Below are 23,784 nucleotides of genomic sequence, written 5' to 3'. Positions count from 1 at the left end.
CAGAAAGGGCCATGTTTATACTGCGGGCATTCCCTACTAGTATGAGATGCCATTATCCCTAACTCAAACCGTTTAGGAAACATCTAATGGAACATAAAGATGTTACATCTCCACATTTGGTGAAAAAACTTTCAAAAAATGCCATAAAATTGCAGACACAGAGTCTGCCATGCTAGGGGTAAAGTTCCAGTGACTCAACGATAGGCACAGGACTCCACATTTATCAGGTTTGATTGACAGATGGGGGAGGGGGGTCAAGACCTTTTAGCACGTCACTCTGGTTGAATGTACGGAGACTTCCCTTTAAAATAACGATATAAAAAGAGGTTTCTGCGCACCTCACGTGGATCAGTAGTAATAATCAGAGTAGCAATCTGTAGTAGTATCTGTAGTCAGTAGAGTAGCAAGGGCAGAAGCTCTTTTTCTTTGTTAGATTATCGCCTGGACAGTAATCTGACAAAGTGAATCACCCACCCGTTGCAGGAGCCGCCTGATTTTCATTCCATTGATCTCTATGGAAAGAAAATCGGGTGAGCTCTACAACGAGCGGGCGATCTGCTTCCCAAGATTACTGCCCAGGTGGTAAGGATGAAAATTTCCCCCCACGTCTTCAGACTACTCACTGCAGTTGTTGCCTGCTGTAGTGTTTGTTTCATCTTCACCAAAGGAACAGTCCTGGACTTGATCGCATAGTTTGTTGATAGGGATACAGTGCCGGGAGCTCGGACAAGTCCATTTTCCTGGTGAACAGTCCTCCTGTTCCCTCCTTTCTGGTCAGGACATTTAAACAGAAATGTATTTTTAAAGTTTGTAGGAGCACAACGTGAAACAAACCTTTGAACAGCCTGAAAATATCATTGCGCACTATAAAGTTACATTAGGCAAAGCCTGAAAAGCCTGAAAAAATAAGTACATAAGAATCAAGAGCAGGAGTAGGCCATACAGCCCCTTGAGCCTGCTCCGCCATTCAATAAGACCATGGCTGATCTTCGACCTCAACTCCACTTTCCCGCCCGATCCCCATATCACTTGATTCGCCTGAGAGTCCAAAAATCTATTGATCTCAGTCTTGATTAAACCCAATGATTGAACATCCACAGCATTCCAGGGTAGAGAATTCCAAAGATTCACAACCCTCTGGGTGAAGAAATTACTCCTCATCTCAGTCCTAAATGACCGACACCTTATCTTGAGACTATGTTCCCTAGTTTTAGACTCTCCAGCCAAGGAAACAGCCTCTCAACATCTACCCTGTCAAGCCCCCTCAGAATCTTATATGTTTCAATGAGATCGCCTCACATTCTTCTAAACTTCAGAGAGTATAGCCCCATTCTACTCAATCTTTCCTCATAGGACAACCCTCATCCCAGGAATTAATCTAGTGAACCTACGTTGCACTGGCTCCAAGGCAAGTATATCCTTCCTTAGGTAAGGAGACCAAAACTGTGCACAGTACTCCAGGTGAGGTCTCACCAAAGCCCTGTACAATTGCAGCAAGAATTCCTTACTCTTGTACTCCAGCCCCCTTGCAATAAAGGCCAACATATCATTTGCCTTCCTAATTGTTTACTGTACCTGCATGTTAATTTTCTGTGTTTCGTGTACAAGGACACCCAAATCCATCTGAACACCAACATTTAATAGTTTCTCACCATTTAAAAAATATTCTGTTTTTCTATTTTTCCTACCAAAGTTAATAACCTCACATTTCCCCACATTATACGTCATCTGCCACCTTCTTGTCCACTCATTTAACCGGTCGATATCCCTTTGCAGATTTTTTTGTGTCCTCCTCACAGCTTACTTTCGCACCTAGCTTCGTATCGCCAGCAAACTTCGATACATTACACTCAGTCCCTTCATCTAAGTCAGTAATATAGATTGTAAATAGCTGAGGCCCAAGCACCGATCCCTGTGGCACCTCACTAGTTACAACCTGCCAACCCAAAAATTACTCATTTATTCCTACTCTCTGTTTTCTGTCCGTTAAACGATCCCATAAGCCTTAATCTTGTGTACCAACCTCGTGTGGCACCTTATCGAATGCCTTTTGAAAATCTAAATATACTACATCCACTGGTTCCCTCTTATCTACCCTGCTAGTTACACCTTCAAAAAACTCTAATAGATTTGTCAAACACAATTTCCCTTTCATAAAACCGTCTTGACAATGCCTAATCATATTATGATTTTCTAAGTGCCCTGTTACTACGTCCTTAATAATAGATTCTAGCATTTTCCTTACTACTGATGTCAGGCTAACAGGCCTACAGTTTCCTGTTTTCTCTCTCCCTCCTTTCTTGAATAGTGGGGTTACATTTGCTACCTACCAATCCACAGGGACCATTCCAGAATCTAGGGAATTCTGGAAAATTAAAACCAATGTATCCACTATCTCTGCAGCCACCTTTTTTAAAACCATAGGATGTAGGCGACCTGGTCCAGTACAAGTACTTTTTCTTTATTAAAATTAATTACTTTAAGTTCCTCACTCTCATTAGACCCTTGGTTCCCCACTATTTCTGGTATGTTTTTTGTGCCTTCTGCTGTGAAGACAGATACAAAATATTTGTTTAACATCTCTGCCATTTTCTTATTCCCCATTATAATTTCTCCTGTCTCTGCCTCTAAGGGACTCACGTTTATTTTCACTACTCTCTTCCTTTTTACATACTTGTAGAAGCTCTTACAATCTGTTTTTACATTTCTTGCTGGTTTAGTCTCATATTCAATTTTCTCTCTCTATCAATTTCTTGGTCATCCATTGCTGATTTCTAAAACCCTCCCAATCCTCAGGCTTACTATTCTTTTTGGCAACATTGTAAGCATCACCTGTTAATCTAATACTATCCTTAATTTCTCTAGTTAGCCATGGTTGGATCACTTTTCCTGTGGCGTTTTTATTCCTCAAGGGTATGTATATTCATTGATAATTATGAATTATTTCTTTAAATATTCGCCATTGCTTATCTACCATCATATCTTTTAATCTAATTTCTCAATCTACCTTAACCAACTTGCCCCTCATATCTACATAATTGGCCTTGTTTAAATTTAAGACCCGAGTCTCAGACTTAACTACATCACTCTCAAACTCAATGTGAAATTCTATCATATTATGATCACACTTCCATACAGGATCCTTTATTACAAGATTACTAATTAATCCTGTCTCATTACACTATACTAGGTCTAAAATAGCCTGGTCCCTAGTTGGTTCCTGGACATATTGACCTAGAAAACTGTCTCGGATGCATTCCATGAATTCGTCCTCCAAACTACTTTTGCCAATTTGATTTGCCCAGTCTATATGAAGATTAAAGTTCCCCATGATTTTTGCATTACCCTTGTTACATGCTCCTCTAATTTCCTGATTTATACTCTGTCCAACACTATAACTAGTGAGCCTGTAAACTACTCCCACCAGTGTTTTCTGCCTCTTGTTATTTCTTACCATACTGATTCTACATCCTGATTTTGAGGATGTAGAATTCCGATTGAGCCAAGATCCTTTCTCACTACTGTCTTTATCTCATCCTTTATTATCATGGCTATGCCCCCCCCCCACCCCTCACCCCACCTCCTTTTCCATTTTGCCTATCTTTTCTAAAAGTTAAGTGCCCTGGAATATTTAGTTCCCAACCTTGGTCACCCTGCAACCATGTCTCAGTAATGGCTACCAGATCAAACCCATTTATCTCTGTGCCATTAATTCATCTATCTTGTTACAAATGCTTCGTACATTCAGATACAGCGCCCTTTAACTTTTGACTTTTTTCCCTGATGTGACTTTAGTCACTAATGCCCCATTACCTTTGTTAAACTCTCTGATCCTTCCTGACACACTCTTTGATTTTACCCAAATCGCTACTCTGCTCTAATTTTTAACTTTTCTCTTTAGACTGATAAATTGACCCTTACCTGAATCCTCCCCACCTCATTAGTTTAAAGCCGTAGTTATTCGATTCGCAAGGACACTAGTCCCAGCCCAGTTTAAGGAACAGCTCCCTCTTTCCCTAGTACTTGAGCATTGAGGATTTGAGGATTTTCCCTAGTACTTGATTATTGAGGATTTGAGTACAGGAGCAAGGATGTCTTACTGCAGTTATACAGGGCCTTGGTGAGACCACACCTGGAGTATTGTGTGCAGTTTTGGTCTCCTTACCTATGAAAAGATATGCTTGCCATAGAGGGAGTGCAGCAAAGGTTCACCAGACTGATTCCTGGGCTGGCAGGACTGTCGTATGAGGAGAGATTGGGTCGACTGGGCCTGTATTCACTCGAGTTAAGAATAAGAGGGGATCTCATTGAAACATAAAATTCTGACAGGGCTAGACAGACTGGATGCAGGGAGGATGTTTCCCCTGGCTGGGGGGGTTCAGAACGAGGGGTCACAGTCTCAGGATACGGGGTAGGACATTTAGGACTGAGATGAGGAGAGATTTCTTCACTCAGAGGGTGGTGAACCTGTGGAATTCTCTACCACAGAAGGCTGTAGAGGCCAAGTCACTGAATATGTTTAAGAAGGAGCTAGATAGATTTCTAGACACAAAAGGCATCAAGGGGTATGGGGAGAGAGCGAGAATACGGTATTGAGATAGAGGATCAGCCATGATCATAATGGATGGCGGAACAGACTCGAAGGGCTGAATGGCCAATCCTGCTCCTATTTTCTATGTTTCTATGTTTACTGGTACCAGTGCCCCACGAATTGAAACTCCTGCTTCCCATACCACGCAGCCAAGCATTTAACCATCTAATCTGTTTGTTCCTCAGATAGTAATCCAGAGATTATTACCTTTGAGGTTCTGAACCCCAAATGCAGTGAAAATAATGATATTATCTTAGTATATCCCCATATGTGAAATATAGCGATATGTGGATACATTTTTTTGGCCAATATACATAAAAAATTCAATTCATTTGCTTTATAAGTTGTCAGTACAATTTGCTGAAATTGCAGTTTCCTTCTCTTTAAACGTTTCTGTTCTATCTATACATAATGGCCCGAAAAAGGCAGCTGTTTCTGTAGATTTCCTAAATTATGACTGTCCACGACAGCCCTCCACTCTCCTCAAAAGGCCATCGATATATGGAGGTTGGGGTTGAGGTCAAAGAATCCCAACATCAGCAGTTCCCAGGCCCCAGTCGGGACCCAGCATACAATTGGCACAGGTTTGCTTGGTCTTACCAGGTGTACTTGCCTGGTTCCGGTGGAAGTGAGGCTAGCCCAGAGTCCAGGGAAAGGTCATGGTTGGGTTTTTTTTATTCGTTCATGGGATGTGGGCATTGCTGGCGAGGCCGGCATTTATTGCCCATCCCGAATTGTCCTCGAGAAGGTGGTGGTGAGCCGCCTTCTTGAACCGCTGCAGTCCATGTGGTGAAGGTTCTCCCACAGTGCTGTTAGGAAGGGAGTTCCAGGATTTTGACCCAGCAACGATGAAGGAACGGCGATATATTTCCAAGTCGGGATGGTGTGTGGCTTGGAGGGGAACATGCAGATGGTGTTGTTCCCATATACCTGCTGCTCTTGTCCTTCTAGGTGGTAGATGTCGCGGGTTTGGGAGGTGCTGTCAAAAAAGCCTTGGCAAGTTGCTGTAGTGCATCCTGTGGATGGTACACACTGCAGCCACTGAGCACCGGTGGTGAAGGAAGTGAATGTTTAGGGTGGTGGATGGGGTGCCAATCAAGCAGGCTGCTTTGTCCTGGATGGTGTCGAGCTTCTTGAGTGTTGTTGGAGCTGCACTCATCCAGGCAAGTGGAGAGTATTCCATCACACACCTGACTTGTGCCTTGTAGATGGTGGAAAGGCTTTGGGGAGTCAGGAGGTGAGTCACTCGCTGCAGAATACCCAGCCTCTGACCTGCTCTCGTAGCCACAGTATTTATATGGCTGGTCCAGTTAAGTTTCTGGTCAGTGGTGACCCCCAGGATGTTGATGATGGGGGATTCGGCGATGGTAATGTCATTGAATGTCAAGGGGAGGTGGTTAGACTCTCTTGTTGGAGATGGTCATTGCCTGGCACGAATGTTACTTGCCACTTATGAGCCCAAGCCTGGATGTTGTCCAGGTCTTGCTGCATGCGTGCTCGGACTGCTTCATTATTTGAGTGGTTGCGAATGGAACTGAACACTGTGCAATCAGCGAACACCCCCATTTCTGACCTTATGATGGAGGGAAGGTCATTGATGAAGCAGCTGGGGGTTGGGGCTTTATGGTATCCCGAAAAGTGTTGTGTGGGTTGAAGTAGCCCCTTTGTGAGGGATCCACTCAGGCACTCAGATGCTCCCTGGATGGGGAACCCTGTGCCTCTACCCGCCTGTCCAGCTACCACCAGCATTCCAGGATCTTTGGTGGTGGAAGCATCGCACATGCATCCCTACATCGCCAAAGGTCCACTTCTGCAGGCCCTGCTGAACCTACAAACTTCAGCAGAGTCAGTGGCACAGTTCCACTGCCAGCATCGTGCTCACACAAAGTTTCCAGGCCAATCTATCTATATTTTATTAGAAATCTTATATCTGCACGCACTTCCTGTCTGCATCATTTGACTTCCTGTTGTCAGATTTTAGTCACACATTTTGTAGCAACTTTTTCCCCATTATAAATTCCTTTGTCCACATTCATAATGAGTTTTGTTGATTTAAACTTGTCGCTGTGTTATTACTCAAATTGGTCCCGGGGTGACTTTGTGCCCAGGCTATAGACATGTTTAATGTGTCCCTCTCTGGAGGTTTTATGCACCGTAGTCCATCATCTTGGAATTTCTGTTGGTCAGTTTTCATCCTAACTTTTAGGTTTTTCATTATTGTTCAGCCACTCCTCCAACCTCCCACTACATTGGTCAAGTAATCCTGGGCTTAGACCCAACCATGCCTTACCCCCTCTACTACTCCTCTCTCCTCCCCTTCCTCCCTCCTTTCCTCTGCTCCCCTTCCTCCCCCTCACTTCACCCTGCTCCCTTTGCCGCTGCTTCCCTCCCCTCCACCCTCTCTATCCTTCCACCTCCCCCTCTGCCCCTTCCACCCCTCATCTCCCTCCTAATGCCTGTTCTTCCCCCTGTTCATTGCTTCCTCCTCCCTCTTTCCTCCTACTCCCATTTCCCTCTCTCCTTCAATCATCCCTTCTAAATTCACTTGACTTAAAAACTGCACTTGGTATTGATTTTAGTCTGTGGGGCATGTTTGAATGAAAACTCATTATAAGTATCTATAGTACCCGTCACCCCTGTACATGGCGTTGTGATAAGTCTTTCCTCATTCTAATTATTTCGGTCTTTTAAAAAAACTTGAATTTTTGAAGAAAACAAAACCTATTTGAAGGAAACAGATAGGAAAGTAGCATAGGAGAGGAGAGAAGAGAAAACTGGTTGAGAGTGAGGGATGTCCCTGGTCTCATCTCCCAACCCTGGAAGAATAAGTGGGAGTGTGCAGTTCTGATGAAAGGTCATCAACCTGAAATGTTAACTGTTTCTCTCTCCACAGATATTGCCTGATCTGCTGAGGATTTCCAGCATTTTCTGTTTTATTTCTCTTTCAATCAAGACAGTTCATGTTAGAATTTTCAAAAGTACAACCCTGAAGAACTACATTATTGCAAGTAGAGATTTGTTCCCAATTCTGTGTTACTTTCTTTGGGTTCCATTAAAGCAACAATGATGCAGTCAACCAAACAATTGAAAAATAACTAATTGTGCTGGGACTACGAACATTGCTTAATTTTTAATTCAAGATGAGTGCACAATTGTTAAATTCTGTAATCTTTATTCAACAATTTACCAATCTCACCCATTTAAACTTTAATATACTCACTGACTGTCCACATTCTTACCACATCCTCTTTCATCAGCATTATCTCCACAGTCGTCATCTCCATCGCAGAGCCAATTCTGATGAATGCAATGGCCACTGGGGCAGGTAAAATAATCTCCTGTGCAGGTTGGATAAACTGTGAAACAGAAGAGGGTATTCTCACACTATTAGAAGTTATCATATCACAAATGTTAAAATAATGTCCATTCACAGTTTTAGAATGTATTTTTAGATCAAAACAGTATTTTATGAATGTTACTCTCATAACTTGTTGCTTATCTGTGTTTCAACTAAAAATAACCTAAATCCAGCAAGGTTTCTAGCCGTAAACAAGTGCCCCAATTCTAAGGTCTCTTACACAATGACCTACCAATTTACACTTACATAGACTGATTATATATTTCCATTCATTACACATACAAAATGATTCACAATGGCCGAGAGCTGAAAATATGTGGAAATACATTGCAAGTGTAATGTCCTGTGTCTTAGGCTGTATATCTCAACCTGTATTGTTGCAAGTATGGGCATGCCAAGTGGAGACAGGCACCTCCCCACAAGAAAAGAGAGACATGGAAGAGAGTGTCACCCCAGCCTGCTCCCACCTATCTCCTCATGATTAGTTATGTAGCACCAGAGGCCGGTCATGTGTTCTTTTTTGGCCCCGGATCGTGAGTGCTGCAGACTCAATTCCACAAACAGAAGCAGTCTTAACTAATTCCATTCTTACAGGGACTTCCTGTTAATTACAAAGACATTTTAAAAGGTTCAGCCTTTTCAGAAAAAAAAATCTTAAACCAGTTCCTAGTATGCATGGGCCAACACAAAACTGTCCCCAACTTGATACTAATTAGTAATCTCATGCAGAAAGCCCATACAAGAGAGAATTTTTTTTAAAAATCAGACTGGTACAGTAGTGGGTGTTATCCTGAGACACAACATTGGGGCAGAGAAAGGAAGCGTTAGTTTGCATTCTAACTTTTCTATACTTGACCTAAGAATGCTCAATGCTGATAGTTCATCTTGATAAGCTCAAAATTCACACATGAATAAAAGAAATTAAAATTGTCAAAGTTTCTGGGCTGCAAATATTATTACATTTAAAACAGGAGTATAGGCTTCAATCTCAACACTATTGGTCACCAAAGTCTCTCAAAATGTTAGTTGGTGGTTTTGAAGCTGCATTCTCAAAATGAGACAGAACTGCCCCAAAAAAGATAAGAAGTTTTTTGAGTACTATAATTGTAGGGCATCCAATTAGCCTATAGTAACTTATTAACCTTTCCTAAATTTGTTACCCAGTAAGTTTATGAAGACTTCTAATTTACTCAAATGGTATGATAGAATGAAATAACTGTTCCAGAAAATTAAAAGGAATACAATACCACATTTTTGTTCATCGCTTCCATCTCCACAGTCATCATCGTGGTCACATACAAATATCTGTGGGATGCATTCTGTACTGGCACATTGAAACTGACCACTGCTACACCTCTGAGCTGCAAAGGATAGGGAAAGAGATGAGGGGAAGGGGGAGAAGAAAGAGAGAAAATAAACACAGCATTCACATTCTTTTCTGCAAATTTCAGTTTGTAAATTATACAGTTCTACTCTCTATGGCTTGATGGGTAAGTGCACCACCCAATGTGTTCCTGAGCCATGTAGTTCAGGAAGGACGCCCTTGACTATGCTGAATTAGCTGGTCTAAGTCAGGGCAGCAACTGGAAAGATACAATTAGCTTATGTGTCCTGCACTATAAATTAGGAATAATCCGCTGGTTCCCACTTCTGATCATTGTCCAGTAGCCCCTGCTGGAAAGTGTGCATGTGAAGAGGACAGGATTCAACACTGAATAGTTACGCCAAATAGTATGCTTCCATGTTGTAATTTCTATGTAATTCTATATAAAACATTAGCAGATTGTGCAGTTTGGAAAAACAGTTCAGCAATCAACCCCAAAAATCAAATGCTTCAATCTGCATCCGGATTTGCGTCAAGAAAACAAGCTACCTTAGAAAAACTTTTAGGATTTAGGCCAATGTGACTGTTGTGTCCCTAATCTAGGAGAAGAAACCAATCCTCAAAGTGTATTTCCTTGTGAAGGTGATATTTGTTTGTTTGCAAATCCATGACACATTGGAATAATTCATGTTGAACACACTGGTATGTCATTTACATACGATTACCATTATGATAGAAATTATGTATAGCTCTTCTGCATGCCACAAAAATTGTGTACCAAACATTTATTCATGAAGATGGCGGAGTATATGTTCAACTTGCCACATGGGCATAAAACTGATCAGCCGCTCGTTATAGAATCAACCCAATTTTCATTTCCATTGCTCCTCCCCATGATAATTACTACTTTATCAGTCTCCATGAATTGATAAGATATTCTTCTGGTTAGATTTGCTGCAACACACACTTGTTCATTTTTCTGAACCACAGAGGACATATTAAATTGTTTCAGACATGGACCATGATTTTTATCTAGAGCCGGGAACTCAGTGGGTGGGTAGATTTTTGAATGAGAAACCTGGAAGTAAAGTGAGCACATCAGAATCTACGATCTCAACTCAACTGAAAGCAATTCATTTTATTTCCGGGTTTCACATCTCCAAGCTGTGCAGCAGGTATACTGTGCACCCGGATGACGCAATCTGAAGTGCACTATTTATACGGTCAATGCAAAAAATGGATTTGGGAGGAGAAAGGAGGAAGTGAAGGCATGGATTCACATAGAGCAAAGGCAGCACCTAGGTTCTCGGATGATTCACGAAGTACTGCTGGGTACTGTGAGAACCAGGAGGGAGGTCATTTACCCAAGTGGTGAGAGAAAGAAACCTAGTTCTGCCACCAAGGCAGCATGGCTGGAGGTGACAGAAGAGGTGAGCAACAGAAGCACGTTGCCCAGGTCTTGGCTGCAGTGCAGGAAGTGTTTTAATGACCTAACCAGGTCAGGAATAGTGAGTGCATTTGCTGATTCATCCATATCCTGTGTTTTACAACACCCCCTCTCACTCTGTGTTGGCACACCTATTCCATCATATCACTCCTCACACCCACTTAAGTTTCAGCAGCAACCATCCTTCACTTCCTATGTACTTACTCACCTCCCTATTTATTCACCCACCACTACCACTCATCCCAATCCTGAAAAAATGATGTATCTGTGTGACAGTGACCCTTTGATGCATCTGTCTGAAAGTCAGTTTCACCCAACGCACTGCATCTATCGGGTGAATAAGGCACCTTCAGTCACTCACAGGTCTGTTCTTTCACTCCTTGTGAGAGATGAGAGCGCAAAACGCAAGGAACAGGACGAAGACTAGAGGTGGACCTCCACAAATAGTCCAGCTAACAGATGCAGAGGAGGAGGCCGTGGAGCTAAGTGGGAAAGCTTCATCCCTATCCATCAGAGATGGAGAGACTGGGAAACCGTAAATGCCTGGTGACAGAACCTAAATATCTTTCACACACGTGATGACTATTTCATCAATGACTGAACTCTGACAGAACCGAGTATGGTGATTGGCAAGATTGTTACTTTGCCAATGACTAATTCATATTGCTTTCTGTTGTCTTCCAGGGCCTTGTGTACAAGAAGGATGTGGCGAGATGGAAGACATCGATTCCTCAGAGGACCTTGTACCAATCACAGAACATACAGCCTTGTACCAATGCAGATACTCGCACTTCAGTAGGTCCTGTTAGCCAGACAGTTGGGTTGTCACCTGGTGATTCACAACTCATAAGTGAGCACAAGCAGACACTGGTGGCAGGGGCAGCTATGGAGAGTCCACGTCAGAGGGTGCACTCCTCTCCAAGCTCTGCTCAGCTGGACACAGGTGCTGGCCATCATTGAAAATGAGATTGATTGAGGTACAGCTGCACCTTTGCGAGGTACTGAAAATCATGCTTCACACACTATCCACAATAGCGGAGAGGATGGAGGAGTCCAACTCCAACATTAGTGGATTGATGTTGCAGGTAATTGTGAGAATGATTGCCATGGAAAGAGTGGCCGCCTCCATGGAGCTTCAAGCATTCCTCTCAAATGAGTATACGCAGCCCATCACCATGGCCGTGCATATTTTGGAAGCCAGCATGTCTGCCGCCTTAAACAGGATGACAGATACCTTAACCATGGCCTCACAACGCACCACATATGTCCACCAAGCTGCTGTCCAGCAGAGTGGTGGGTGTGATGTGGCGCTGGTCCGGGAGAGGGATGATGGCGAAAGGGGACATGGAAGTGGGAACTCCACTCAAAGCGATCTCATGTCTCAGCCGAAGACTCCTGGTTCATGTGGTGGTCTTCGGATTGCCACGTGTGTGCAATCGTTTGCACCCTGCACTCGTGGGAAGCCAGCCAGGAAGGCAAAACTGCCCGCTCATTCTGGCTCATGTCTTCGTGAGGGAAGTTCACGTAATCAGACGCCCTGGGAAACAATCTATCCGTCACCTGCCTTATACGCTTATGAGCAGACGCCACTGATGGTGTCCTAGAAGGCACCAGAGACGAAGAAATTGAGGGCAGTGGTTACTTTTACTGTGACAGGCAATGCGTGGCCACCAGGGAACAGCTCTTCCTGAAGGAGGCTGCAGATGTCTGACACCACCTGCTGACACAATCTGAGCCTGCGTAAACAGTGCTCCTCAGAGGGGTCCAGGAAGCTCAGCCTCTGCCTGTATACCCTCTCATGTGAGTAGTGCCGCCTGCGACGTCGGCCCCTCTGTTGGTCACCTCTCTCTTGTGCACCTGCAGATCCCAACACAGCAGGATGTGCCTGCCCTAGATGGTCATTTTCTTCCTCCTCAGATGTCCTCTGGAATACATCCATTGCGCACCCTCCCCCCACCCCCATCCTGATCTTATTAGTTTGAGAGGCTCCAAAGTTTTCCTAAAGCTGTCTCAACAATGAACTCTCAGTCTCAAAACAATGAACTCTCAGCCAAATGTTTGCCTGAGAGAACTGAGGGACCAGCTGCAGTGCCTGAGCTTTTATTGAGATGTGTCAATCACAGGTTTAAAGGGCCAAATCAACTTCGGCTGCATCTCGCCTCCGTTTCAATGGCGAGATTCAGAAGCCACGGGAAATCCTGGCAGATGAAGTAAAATTCTTTTCAGGTTCAGAATCAACAAAAAATGACTTACCTTAAGTACGTCAAGTAGGTAAATTGCCCTGTTAACGATCCACCCGCCAGCATTAATAGGGGTCACAACTTCTGGGTTTCGACTGTGCAAGCACATCTGAATTTGCCAGGGTTAAACCTTCTGGAAGTGGGCACGTTGGATCCAGTCGTGTTTCAAAAAGCTGTTATTTTAGCCTCCCACCCACCCCCAACCCACCCGTTCTTTGGGTTTAAAATTACCCCCGTGGTCTGTGCAGACAGCTAGGATCTAAACATCAGAAAAGCAGAACATACTGCAGTTGTTTTCATCTGTTCCATCCCTGCAGTTCAGCACTCCATCACAATGCTGGCTAGAGTTGTAACAGGCTCCACTTGAACACTCCATTTGGGTGCAAATAGGGTAATCTAAAGAGAAAGAAAGGGAGAAAAATTAATTACTAATGTATTTCATATGCTCTAAAGTAACAAGTCATACATATATTATGTACGTGTGTTGTGTAGAGAATGTACTTTTTAGTGCTAGGGTGAAGACTGAAAGTGATCTGAACATCCTAAGACCTCTGCAAAATCCAAGATTTTTTTAGCCTTAAGGTTTGTCTGACATGTACTAGTTTCCTTTCCCCCTTGAATTCTTCCATCCACATAGAATCATAAAATCATATGACACAAATGGAGGACAGTCAGTGTATAGCACCTATGCTTCCACTTTGCACCTGAAAAAACTGGCGTAGTGAAGTACAATTTCTAACCCAATTGTCTCACTGCGGGCTAACCAATATTTGTATAGATCTACCTCTTCACTTTTGTACTCTGTGCCTCATTTATGCTTTCTTACAGCTTTGTCAACTTGTCCTCTTCAAGTTTTATGCATCTTATCCCCTGAATCTGCTCTTCTAAGCCTTTTAAAGATTTACACATTCACATATATTATCATTTCTGAAAGGGCATGGGCTCAAACAATAGCAGGAAATAACTGCTATAATCTGATTGTTTTATCTCATTCATCCCCAGCAATTAGTGAATTTGAGCAAACATTTTATCAACATGTATTTGACTGAGTGCAAGTCTATTTGATACCTTTTTCATCCTTATCCACATTGTTACCACCTGTTAGTCAACCTACCCACAAACCATAGGCAGTACAAGGTGGAGGTAGCCATTTCCAGTAGTACTTAAAGGGATATTCACCTGCTCGCAGGTAAAATGCTGCAGTTTTGGGAGACATTTTGTTTGTATTACACTGTATGTTTTTTGCTGCTTGGACTATGTTAAAGTGCATATAGTTAGTGGCTGTACAACGTTCTGTACTCTTAAGGGCTTCTGGCGACACACGTTTATCTTTATGGCATCTTTCTGTGTATTCTGCGGTTAATGGCTCACCTCCTGACTCCTCAAAATCTCTCCACCACCCACAAGGCACAAATCAGCAGTGTGATGGAATACTCTCCATTTGCCTGGATGAGTGCAGCTGCAACAACACTCAAGAAGCTCGACACCATCCAGGATAAAGCAGTCCGCTTGATTGGCAGCCCATCCACCACCTTAAACATCACCACCACCTTCTCAAGGCCAAAAAATGCTGGCCTTGCCAGCGACGCCCACATCCCAAGAATTATTTTTTTTTAAATAACAAATTTGTGAACTAATGCCACATAACCTTTACTTCTTGCTCGCTATTAGAGTGCATGAATCATGGCTATATTTGATTTTTTCATCAATTTGAGGTATCTCATGTCCCCACGACAGAAGAGGAAAAAAAAACAATATATTCCTTTTGAGAATCTTACAATATTTAAAATATCACAAATAAAGCACACTTAGAAAAGTTCCCATTGTGACTGCAGCAAATAAGAATGCTAAAAATGTATTCCACTTTAAAATGTCACTGCTGTCTCATGTTACCTGAAGACCACTCTCAAATCTGTGCCTAAAGATTAATTCTGAAATCTCATCTGCGATGATTATGAAAAATAAAAACTTGGGTATAAAATTGTTGTAACGAATTTAATAGATTTTCCATCATGGCGACATCGTTCAAATAAGTAGGAGAAAAAGTTACGCCTATAGATTGAGTCACCAGTTGTCTGCTGTTTGCTCAGTGTTTTTAACTCTTAGGCTGCCAAACAAGTCCTGGGAAATTCTTGTCTTCTGGCCCAAGCAGGTAGTAGCAGCTTTATATTATGATAGTAACACTAACTGATATAAAACATACAATTAAAACACAACTTAAGCTATAAATAAAAAACTACACATTTTAAATCTATCCCTGGGGAAAGATTTCCTCTGTGTGCTAAGTGTAACAAAATAGAAAATATGCTCTTTGTAAATGGATTTGCAATTTTGTTACACATAGCGCACAAAGGAAATCTCACCTGCCTGCCCACCCACTGACCCTATTCTCTATCTGTCCAATCTTTTCTTAACCCTTTGCCCCTAAAATTTAATTTTTATATCTTTTTTACTTTGATTATTTATTCTTTCTCCTGGCTTCCACCATGACATATGGTAAGTGTAGTATGCTTGGGAGGAACAGGTGACTTTGGACCTGTGGCTCCCAAAACTTTATCACTGGGGGTTTCCTCGCTGCATGTCTGGGTCTGTTGAATTGATTGAGAGTGATTGCTATGATTAGTCAACAACTCCATTATCAATGTATCATGCGACTACCAAGATGGTAGAAGGCAAACTAGATGGACTTTGGTCTTTATTTCATCTAGCAATTCTTATGTTCCTAGGTTCCTATCATCCATTTTGGCAGTGGAAACAAGTTTGGAAGAACTGAGTTTCCATTGATTACATCAAAAATTTGCTTTTCAATCAAAGGCTCATGACTCATATGGTTAACCTAGGAAGTGGGTTACTGAACTAATGTGCTGGGTGATGAATGTGTCCAAGGCACTGAGAATTAAAGCAGCATGCTTCTTACTTGAGGTTTGTCACACTTTCGTCACTGGCTTTGCTTTCTGTGATCAAGTATCCTTATTTACGCATTTTTCAGTCATGTTTCTATGGTAATACAATAATTAATTTTTATATGCTTTTGGAAACCTAAAACTGATTCTTTAAGCTTCAGTGAATTTGACTACATTGATCCTTGTCATTTTATACAACTGTATACATTCTTAAACAATTATTTTTTAATAAAATATGAGTTCTTAAGCCAGGTCTTCTAGTTTAATTAATTGGAGAATATTTTATTCCACCGTACTGTCTTGCATTTCATACTTTCGGTAAAAAATGTCTAACAGACTGTAAAATGTAATAACTTGTTAAATCTAGAAACTTCATACTCAGACTGTTTACAATGATCTGTAAACACATCAAAATGTAGAAGGAATTTTGCAACTACCGTAGTATATTAATCTGTCAGTAATATGTCTTCAACAAAGTCCTACAAGATAATGATCAAGTTAGGCACAGAGCCCTGAAATTGGCAATAATTTCTATATTTCTTTTCATTTCGCCTTCTCCATGCAATGGGTAAGATTACCTATCCCTACAAGAAAATTCAAGAGCTATCCGTTCATTTCAGAGATTTTCAGCCAGACTTTCCTCCCTTCACAAGAGTGCCTCTTCAGTTGTTTCCAGATTGTAATCTGCTCTGTCCCTTAAACATTTGTTACCAAATGTACCTTAGCACCATTTTTGGGCTGCCAATCTGAAAATGTGTGAAAATATATTAAAATAACTCATTATTTATCTTATTTCTTATTTTAGTCTCTGGCTGAGAGAGCAATTATTTGCTGCTAGGTATATGTCATGTTGCTCTGTAAGTAGTTGTTAAGAGGTGTATGAGAATGATCTGAAGGGATTACCTTTCAAATATTTTATTCTTTTTCTCTCATTGGAAAGCTCTTAGTTTTTATTCAATACTTCCTGCTGACAGGCTGGACAAGATCAGAAACTTTACTGTTGAAAGGTCATGGATGTACAGTATGCCCTGTCAGACAATGTATTGTTATATCAAATCCAGGCCCACTAGGTTCCTAAAATATTATTTCTTTAAAAACAATTAAGTTTGTGGATTCATGGTTTGTGCTGAGTATATTTTTTTAAAGCAGCATTTTTTTTTGCAGCATGTTTAAAATGGAGAAGTATGATTTTTTTTCTGTCTTTTGGTCATATCCAACCTCTTTTTCTTCGATGCAAATCCCCAAATCATGCCTCTTCCCCATACAAATGCTATTAATATCTTCAAAATGGATTAGATGATGACAATCATACGCAATGTAAGAATGAAGCATTAGTCAGACCACTCACAGAGTGTTGTATCTAGGTTGGTCACCAGACTCACAAAAAGATAGTGGATAAAATTCTAAGCAGTGCATCAAAAAGGATTCTGGGTTTTAGAATATTAAACTATTAACAGAGGGAGACAGGATGCAAGTTTTTTGTTCAAATAATTGAGTCTTGAGGAAAATCAATAAGGAGGTATTTGGTGCAAAACTAAGACAAGAAAACCAAAAGACATGGTTATAAATTAAGAGGGCATAATTGAAGCAACATCTTCTTCATGCTCATACTTATCAACTTATAGACCAGGCTGCCAGTTACAGCAGTAAATACTGACTCGAAGATTGAAAAAAAATCAGTCAATTCCTGATTCAGCAAGGAATGGAGGACTGTAGATTTCGGGTAGGAAAAACATAAAAATAATTAGACAGGATCCTAAAATTGAACCTGTAACAATGAATTTATAATAACTATATTAACCATTCCTTCTTGGGAGGATTTTTTAGTTTATTCTTCCTTCAAAATCTCTAATAGCTGAAACCCTCAAATTATTCAACCAACACTATTTAATGTTTAACAGTACAACATTGGGGGGAAAAAAATCAAAAATATCAGCCTCAGGAATTGTTTACAGATTATATTGCTTTCTGTTTATAACAATGTATTTCAGATGTAAGGAATCTTACAACACCAGGTTATAGTCCAACTGTTTTATTTGAAAATCACAAGCTTTCGGAGGCTTTCTCCTTCGTCAGGTGAAGTGTAGGATTCCTTGAATGTTACCGCATTTATAGTCAGAGAACAATACCTGATGATTACAGATAATCTTTCCAACTGGCCGTTGTCAAGGCAATCAAAGTGTTCAGACAGAGATATGTTACCTACAGGACCACCGAATATACAAACGGCCAGAACAAAAGAGAGAGAGAGAGAAATATCCGAAAAGGAAGAGAAAGACAGAGAATGACCCGTTGTAATAACCAGTTCTTTACCCAAACACACGGAACAGCCATGGGGACCAAATTCGCACCCCAATACGCCAACATTTTCATGCACAAGTTCGAGCAGGACTTCTTCACTGCACAGGACCTCCAACCAACACTATACACCAGATACATCGACGACATTTTCTTCCTATGGACCCACGGTGAAGAATCACTGAAGAGACTACACGATAACATCAACAAGTTCCATCCCACCATCAAGCTCACCATGGACTACTCCTCAGAATCGGTTTCTTTCTTGGACACACGAATCTCCATCAAAGACGGGCACCTCAGCACCTCACTCTACCGCAAGCCCACGGACAACCTCACGATGCTCCACTTTTCCAGCTTCCACCCTAACCACGTCAAAGAGGCCATCCCCTATGGACAGGCCCTGCGAATACACAGGATCTGCTCAGACGAGGAGGAACGCGATTGACACCTACAGACGCTGAAAGACGCCCTCGTAAGAACGGGAAATGATGCTCGACTCGTCGATTGACAGTTCCGACGGGCCACAGCGAAAAATCGCATAGACCTCCTCAGAAGACTAACACGGGACGCAACCAACAGAGTACCCTTCGTCGTCCAGTACTTCCCCGGAGCGGAGAAACTACGCCATGTTCTCCGCAGCCTTCAACATGTCATCGATGACGACGAACGCCTCGCTAAGGCCATCCCCACGCCTCCACTATTCGCCTTCAAACAGCCACCCAACCTCAAACGGACCATCGTTCGCAGCAAATTACCCAGCTTTCAGGAGAACAGCGTCCACGACACCACACAACCCTGCCACGGCAACCTCTGCAAGACATGCCAGATCATCGACACAGATACCACCATCACACGAGAGGACACCACCCACCAGGTACATGGTTCATACTCCTGTGACTCGGCCAACGTTGTCTACCTCATACGTTGCAGGAAAGGATGCCCCGGAGCATGGTACATTGGCGAGACCATGCAGACACTGCGACAACGGATGAACGGACACTGCGCAACAATCGCCAGACAGGAGGGTTCCCTCCCAGTCGGGGAACACTTCAGCAGTCAAGGACATTCAGCCACCGATCTTCGGGTAAGCGTTCTCCAAGGCGGCCTTCGAGACACACGACAACGCAAAATCATCGAGCAGAAATTGATAGCCAAGTTCCGCACCCATGAGGACGGCCTCAACCGGGATCTTGGGTTCATGTCACGTGACCCCACCAGCGAAAAAAAGTTATCTGTTTTTAATACAACGGGTCATTCTCTGTCTTTCTCTTCCTTTCGGATGTTTCTCTCTCTCTCTCTGTCTTTTGTTCTGGCCGTTTGTATTTTCGGTGGTCCTGTAGGTAACATCTCTCTGTCTGAACACTTTGATTGCCTTGACAACGGGCAGTTGGAAAGATTATCTGTAATCACCAGGTATTGTTCTCTGACTATAAATGCAGTAACTTTCAAGGAATCCCACACTTCATCGGACGAAGGAGAAAGCCTGTGACTTTCAAATAAAACAGTTGGACTATAACCTGGTGTTGTAAGATTCCTTACATTTGTCAACCCCAGTCCATCACCGGCATCTCCACGCAATGTATTTCAGCACCATAGCCACATTAATTTTTTTTGCAGTATGTAATCATTAACAGCTACAATACAGGAACTTGGCCAGGTGACCAGTGTAAAATCAATGCTATAAGCTCATTGTTACTAAGTCAGCACAAGAATTTAAGCTAAATGATTTCATACCCATGTAACTAACCTTTACAATGACATGACAATCAAACCTTAATTGTATTAGAGGAATGTTTGGTAAGGTACAGTACATTTTACCATTGTGCTTAATGGGAATAACTACATAAAAGGAATATGTTCCCACCCCAGGCTGCTACAGTTCATTATACATGATCACTTTTGTTTGTTTTGGCGTTGGAAACCTTAAAATTCAGGTATGCATGAAATTGAAATAGAAGCTCCAATCACAAAGGCCCATCATACTCCTTCTAATCGGCTCAGTTGACCTAATTTAGCATTTTACACTGGCATTTGACTGGGTGGAATATTCACCCAGTCAAATCACACCAAATAGTGCCATCAACAATATATATAAATTCAAAATACAGAACCGCAGCTGGTTTCCTTCCATTAGCATTCTCAAGTCAACTGACCAAATTAATGACAGCCATCAGTAGCACTAACAGGACCAAGCAAGTCACTGCAATCACTTAACTGCATTTAAATATCTGCTTTAATCCACTGAAGAATCTGCTGCAAATTTCAGATAACAAGAAGCATATTGTGGCCAATTGCTTTCATCAGTGAGCCCCTTAATCCTACAAGCTGCCTAAAATGCCACAGGAACACAGGCTGAAGGAAATGCAGTATAAGGATTCAAGGACTTACGACAGCCTCTTTCATCAATTGTGTCAGTGCAGTCATCGACATGGTCGCACCTGTACTCTTTTGGGATACATTCTCCATTGGTGCAAGTATACTGCTGACTAGAGCATGTCTGTGCAGCTGCAGAGGGAAAAAGAAAAGAATGTATGTTAAAAACAAGAAATTAACTTTACATCCTTAAAGAGCTTATACATCATTCATCATTGGCTGCTTGTTGGAATCTATTGATAAATTAAACCTGTACAATATGGAATGTAAACAACAGGCATAATTTTCCCTTACTACTGCTCATGTCAGTTTTATAGAGTATTTTATAGCAGCTTGCACCATAACACAAAACAATTAAAATAATTTCTTACCGATACATGGAAATGTATTTGAATCAGACACTCTACCTTCTAGCATGTGTGCAGTGATGCACTGGATACAGATTGTATCCTTCTTTAAAAAAAAGAGTAAAATATTTTCTGACAGAGCTTAATTTCTGCCTTATTTTAGAAAGGAGCATAAATAATTATGATTTTTATTTTGCTTTTAGGTAGAATTAGGCTTTGCACAGGAACAACTGAACTTACTGTCCTGGGGAGAGATTCTGAGACTACCCACTAGACAGAAACAGGGTGCTTGTGCCCCAAAGATGGTGGGAAATGACTTACCTCAATATTCTCATTGTCGCTGTGACCGTCACCATTTTTCAGGGGTCCACAGAATAGGCAGCCTGCGTGTCCCCCGAAGCAAGCGCACAGCTAATATAGCTATTTAAATCGTGATTCTATGATGTCAATAGGATCCTGATACCATTTTAGGACTCAACTGGGCGTTTCTATGTTAATAAGGCCCGGCCTTCAAAATGGACTGCGCCTCTCACTGGCACTATCGGGCGGCCAATCGCCCAAAAACCACATGGAGGGAAAATCAACCCGATCATCTTTTGCAGCAACAAGACAGAAAATAGGCGGAGCAACACTCAAATAAAAAGAATTTGTATTGATTCTAAGTATGGCACAGGTCAGATCCCACCTGGTGTATAAGGTGTAGTCCTGGACACCCAGTTATGGGAAGGGTATTATTGCAATTGACAGATATAGAAAGGAGCAAAAAGATGATTCCACGTATCAGGAATTTAAGTTAGGAAAAAAGGTTTAGGAGGCTGTACTTTTTTCTTTTGGAGAAGATGAAGCTTTGAGGTGACCTAATTGAAATTTTCAAGATTATGAGAAGAATTGATAAATGTGATTCAAATAATTTGTTCACTATGGTTAAGGTTTTAAATACCAGGGACACACTTAAAAATTAGGAACTCAGATGTATGATAGAAAATTAAATTGAACTTTTTCAACCAAAGCGCAATAAATTGGAATAAGTTCTCAAAGTGGATGGTAGAAAAAGATTTAAGAGGAAATTAGATTGAGTGATATGGTAAGAAGGCAGATAAGTGAGGTTGATGATCTCAATGTATTTGTTGGAATTTTCATGTTCCTATTCAAAGTGTTAAACCACAACATGGATAATTTGTCTCCTCCCCAAAGCTACAGAACTAGATTTATGATATCGAAGTAGGTCAGTGACAAGAATATTACAGTCATTACTATTGGCACAAATTGTAACGAGACAGTTAGAATCCCTTTGCACTTGTTCGAGCATCAACACTATTGTGTCTGGATCAATTTTTGTCTACTAAACTTAGCTGAATCACAAATGTCAAGACAATGAAAACTTATTTTAATTTAATACAAGCAGCTCACTATCTTTTTTACACCTTTAATAAATAATCTTTAACCGATTAAAATAAATTATGAATACATTATTCAGAAAGTGACTCTTGCTGGTGTTGATGTGATTTTTTTTTAAGAAAGTCACACTTCTAATTAAACTTTAACAAAATGTCTTATAAAGCTAGTAATAGTCTAATAATAATTTCCTTTCACCTCTGTGACCTGGATTTGATTCTAATCCAAGCTGATAGGAAGAAATTTTCTTCTCCCAGTGGACTGCAAGGGTTCTGCATGAAATAAGTTTGGCAGTTTTAACCCAGTATCTAGTGGGCATGAATTTTCAGAATAAAACTGTACATAATTCTGCACAAATTTACTCCAAGGACAGTTGGTGTAGGAAATGAAAACATTAACAATGGTGGACTAGAGAAAAGGTATTCTTCCGAAGTTAATGCAAAGGCTTGTTATTAGCTGGAGTAGAAGCAGCTTTACTTTGCTTCCAGTTCATACTTCGCCAAACTTGGGAGTGCTTCATGGTGACACTGGGTGCAAAAAAATAAAAAAAGTTTCCCATTGCCAGTGCTGACATCTTTCACCTTGGTGACCATAAAATTTACCAAAACAAAGAATATTTGTTCTCCCTATGCTTAACTGTATTTTTGTGTGTAATTAAAAAAAAGAGCAAGCTTGTTGAAACCTGAAATGGTCTGCATGAGCCAAACAAGATGTTCAGGAATAAGCCTGCAATCACTATCACTTTTGGTCCACGACTGCTTTAAAGTTTGATTGCAATAACCCATTTGTCGGCATTTGTTCTGTCCAGAGGGAATCTTATTAACTTACAAAGAAATGGCTAGCGGGTCACTGGAAAGATTGCATTCCTAGATCAATTCTATGTTACAGATAATAGGAACACTCATCTCAAAAGGGAACCCTTTAGGTAGGTTCCATTCCTGAAAATGCTACTGTCATACTGCATTACTGCTGAGGTAAGTTTCTGCTGTATTAGGATCACTATATTTGCTGCACCAATAATATTTGCAATGCTTTCCTACAATATCAATGGATTCTCTTTTGCAAGCATCAGAAATTCAAACTACAGCAATAAATGGATACTTTGAACATTTCAAAGCAGATTGTTAAAATAATCACTTTCTTGAGACATTAATTGATAACTGTAAATGCAATGAAACAGAAAAGCTACAGTTAAAATATTTTAAAATGGTCTGTCTATGTGTTCAAATTCTTGCTGTAATTGCAACCTGTTGCTTAATATTCTCTATTTCTTGCAGAAAATATTCCCAGTGTTGGACACATTTCCCGAACTTCTGCATCATGGTCTGTAATGCCAAACATTGAAGAAAGAAGGCAATGTGGAACTATTTGGAAATATTTGGCATGTGTTTAACAGACAGCAGATCAGAGTGCATTCTGGAGCTATCATGATAAACATAGATAATCCATTATGAACAATTGTTTCAATAGTCCATCAGCCCTGAAAAGTAGAAGCTGAGTTTATA

At 41.2% G+C, this 23,784-nt stretch overlaps 1 protein-coding gene across 2 annotated transcripts in view; it reads right to left on the bottom strand.

Annotated features, from left to right (window-relative positions):
• Positions 1–23,784, bottom strand: part of lrp2a (low density lipoprotein receptor-related protein 2a) — a 268,484-nt gene that overhangs the window by 180,983 nt on the left and 63,717 nt on the right. For both annotated transcript variants that reach the window (XM_067987326.1, XM_067987327.1), the window contains exons 4-8: positions 20,553–20,669; positions 13,246–13,356; positions 9,197–9,310; positions 7,831–7,947; positions 624–770 (exon numbers count right to left, since the gene is read on the bottom strand). In XM_067987326.1, the coding sequence (XP_067843427.1) occupies positions 624–770; positions 7,831–7,947; positions 9,197–9,310; positions 13,246–13,356; positions 20,553–20,669 (606 nt within the window). The remainder of the gene's footprint in view (positions 1–623; positions 771–7,830; positions 7,948–9,196; positions 9,311–13,245; positions 13,357–20,552; positions 20,670–23,784) is intronic.

Source organism: Heptranchias perlo, chromosome 7 (genome assembly GCF_035084215.1).
Source record: "Heptranchias perlo isolate sHepPer1 chromosome 7, sHepPer1.hap1, whole genome shotgun sequence".
Classification (NCBI taxonomy): Eukaryota; Metazoa; Chordata; class Chondrichthyes; order Hexanchiformes; family Hexanchidae; genus Heptranchias; species Heptranchias perlo.
The sequence above is the reverse complement of the archived record's forward strand: the minus strand, read 5'-3'. Positions and strand labels throughout refer to the sequence as shown.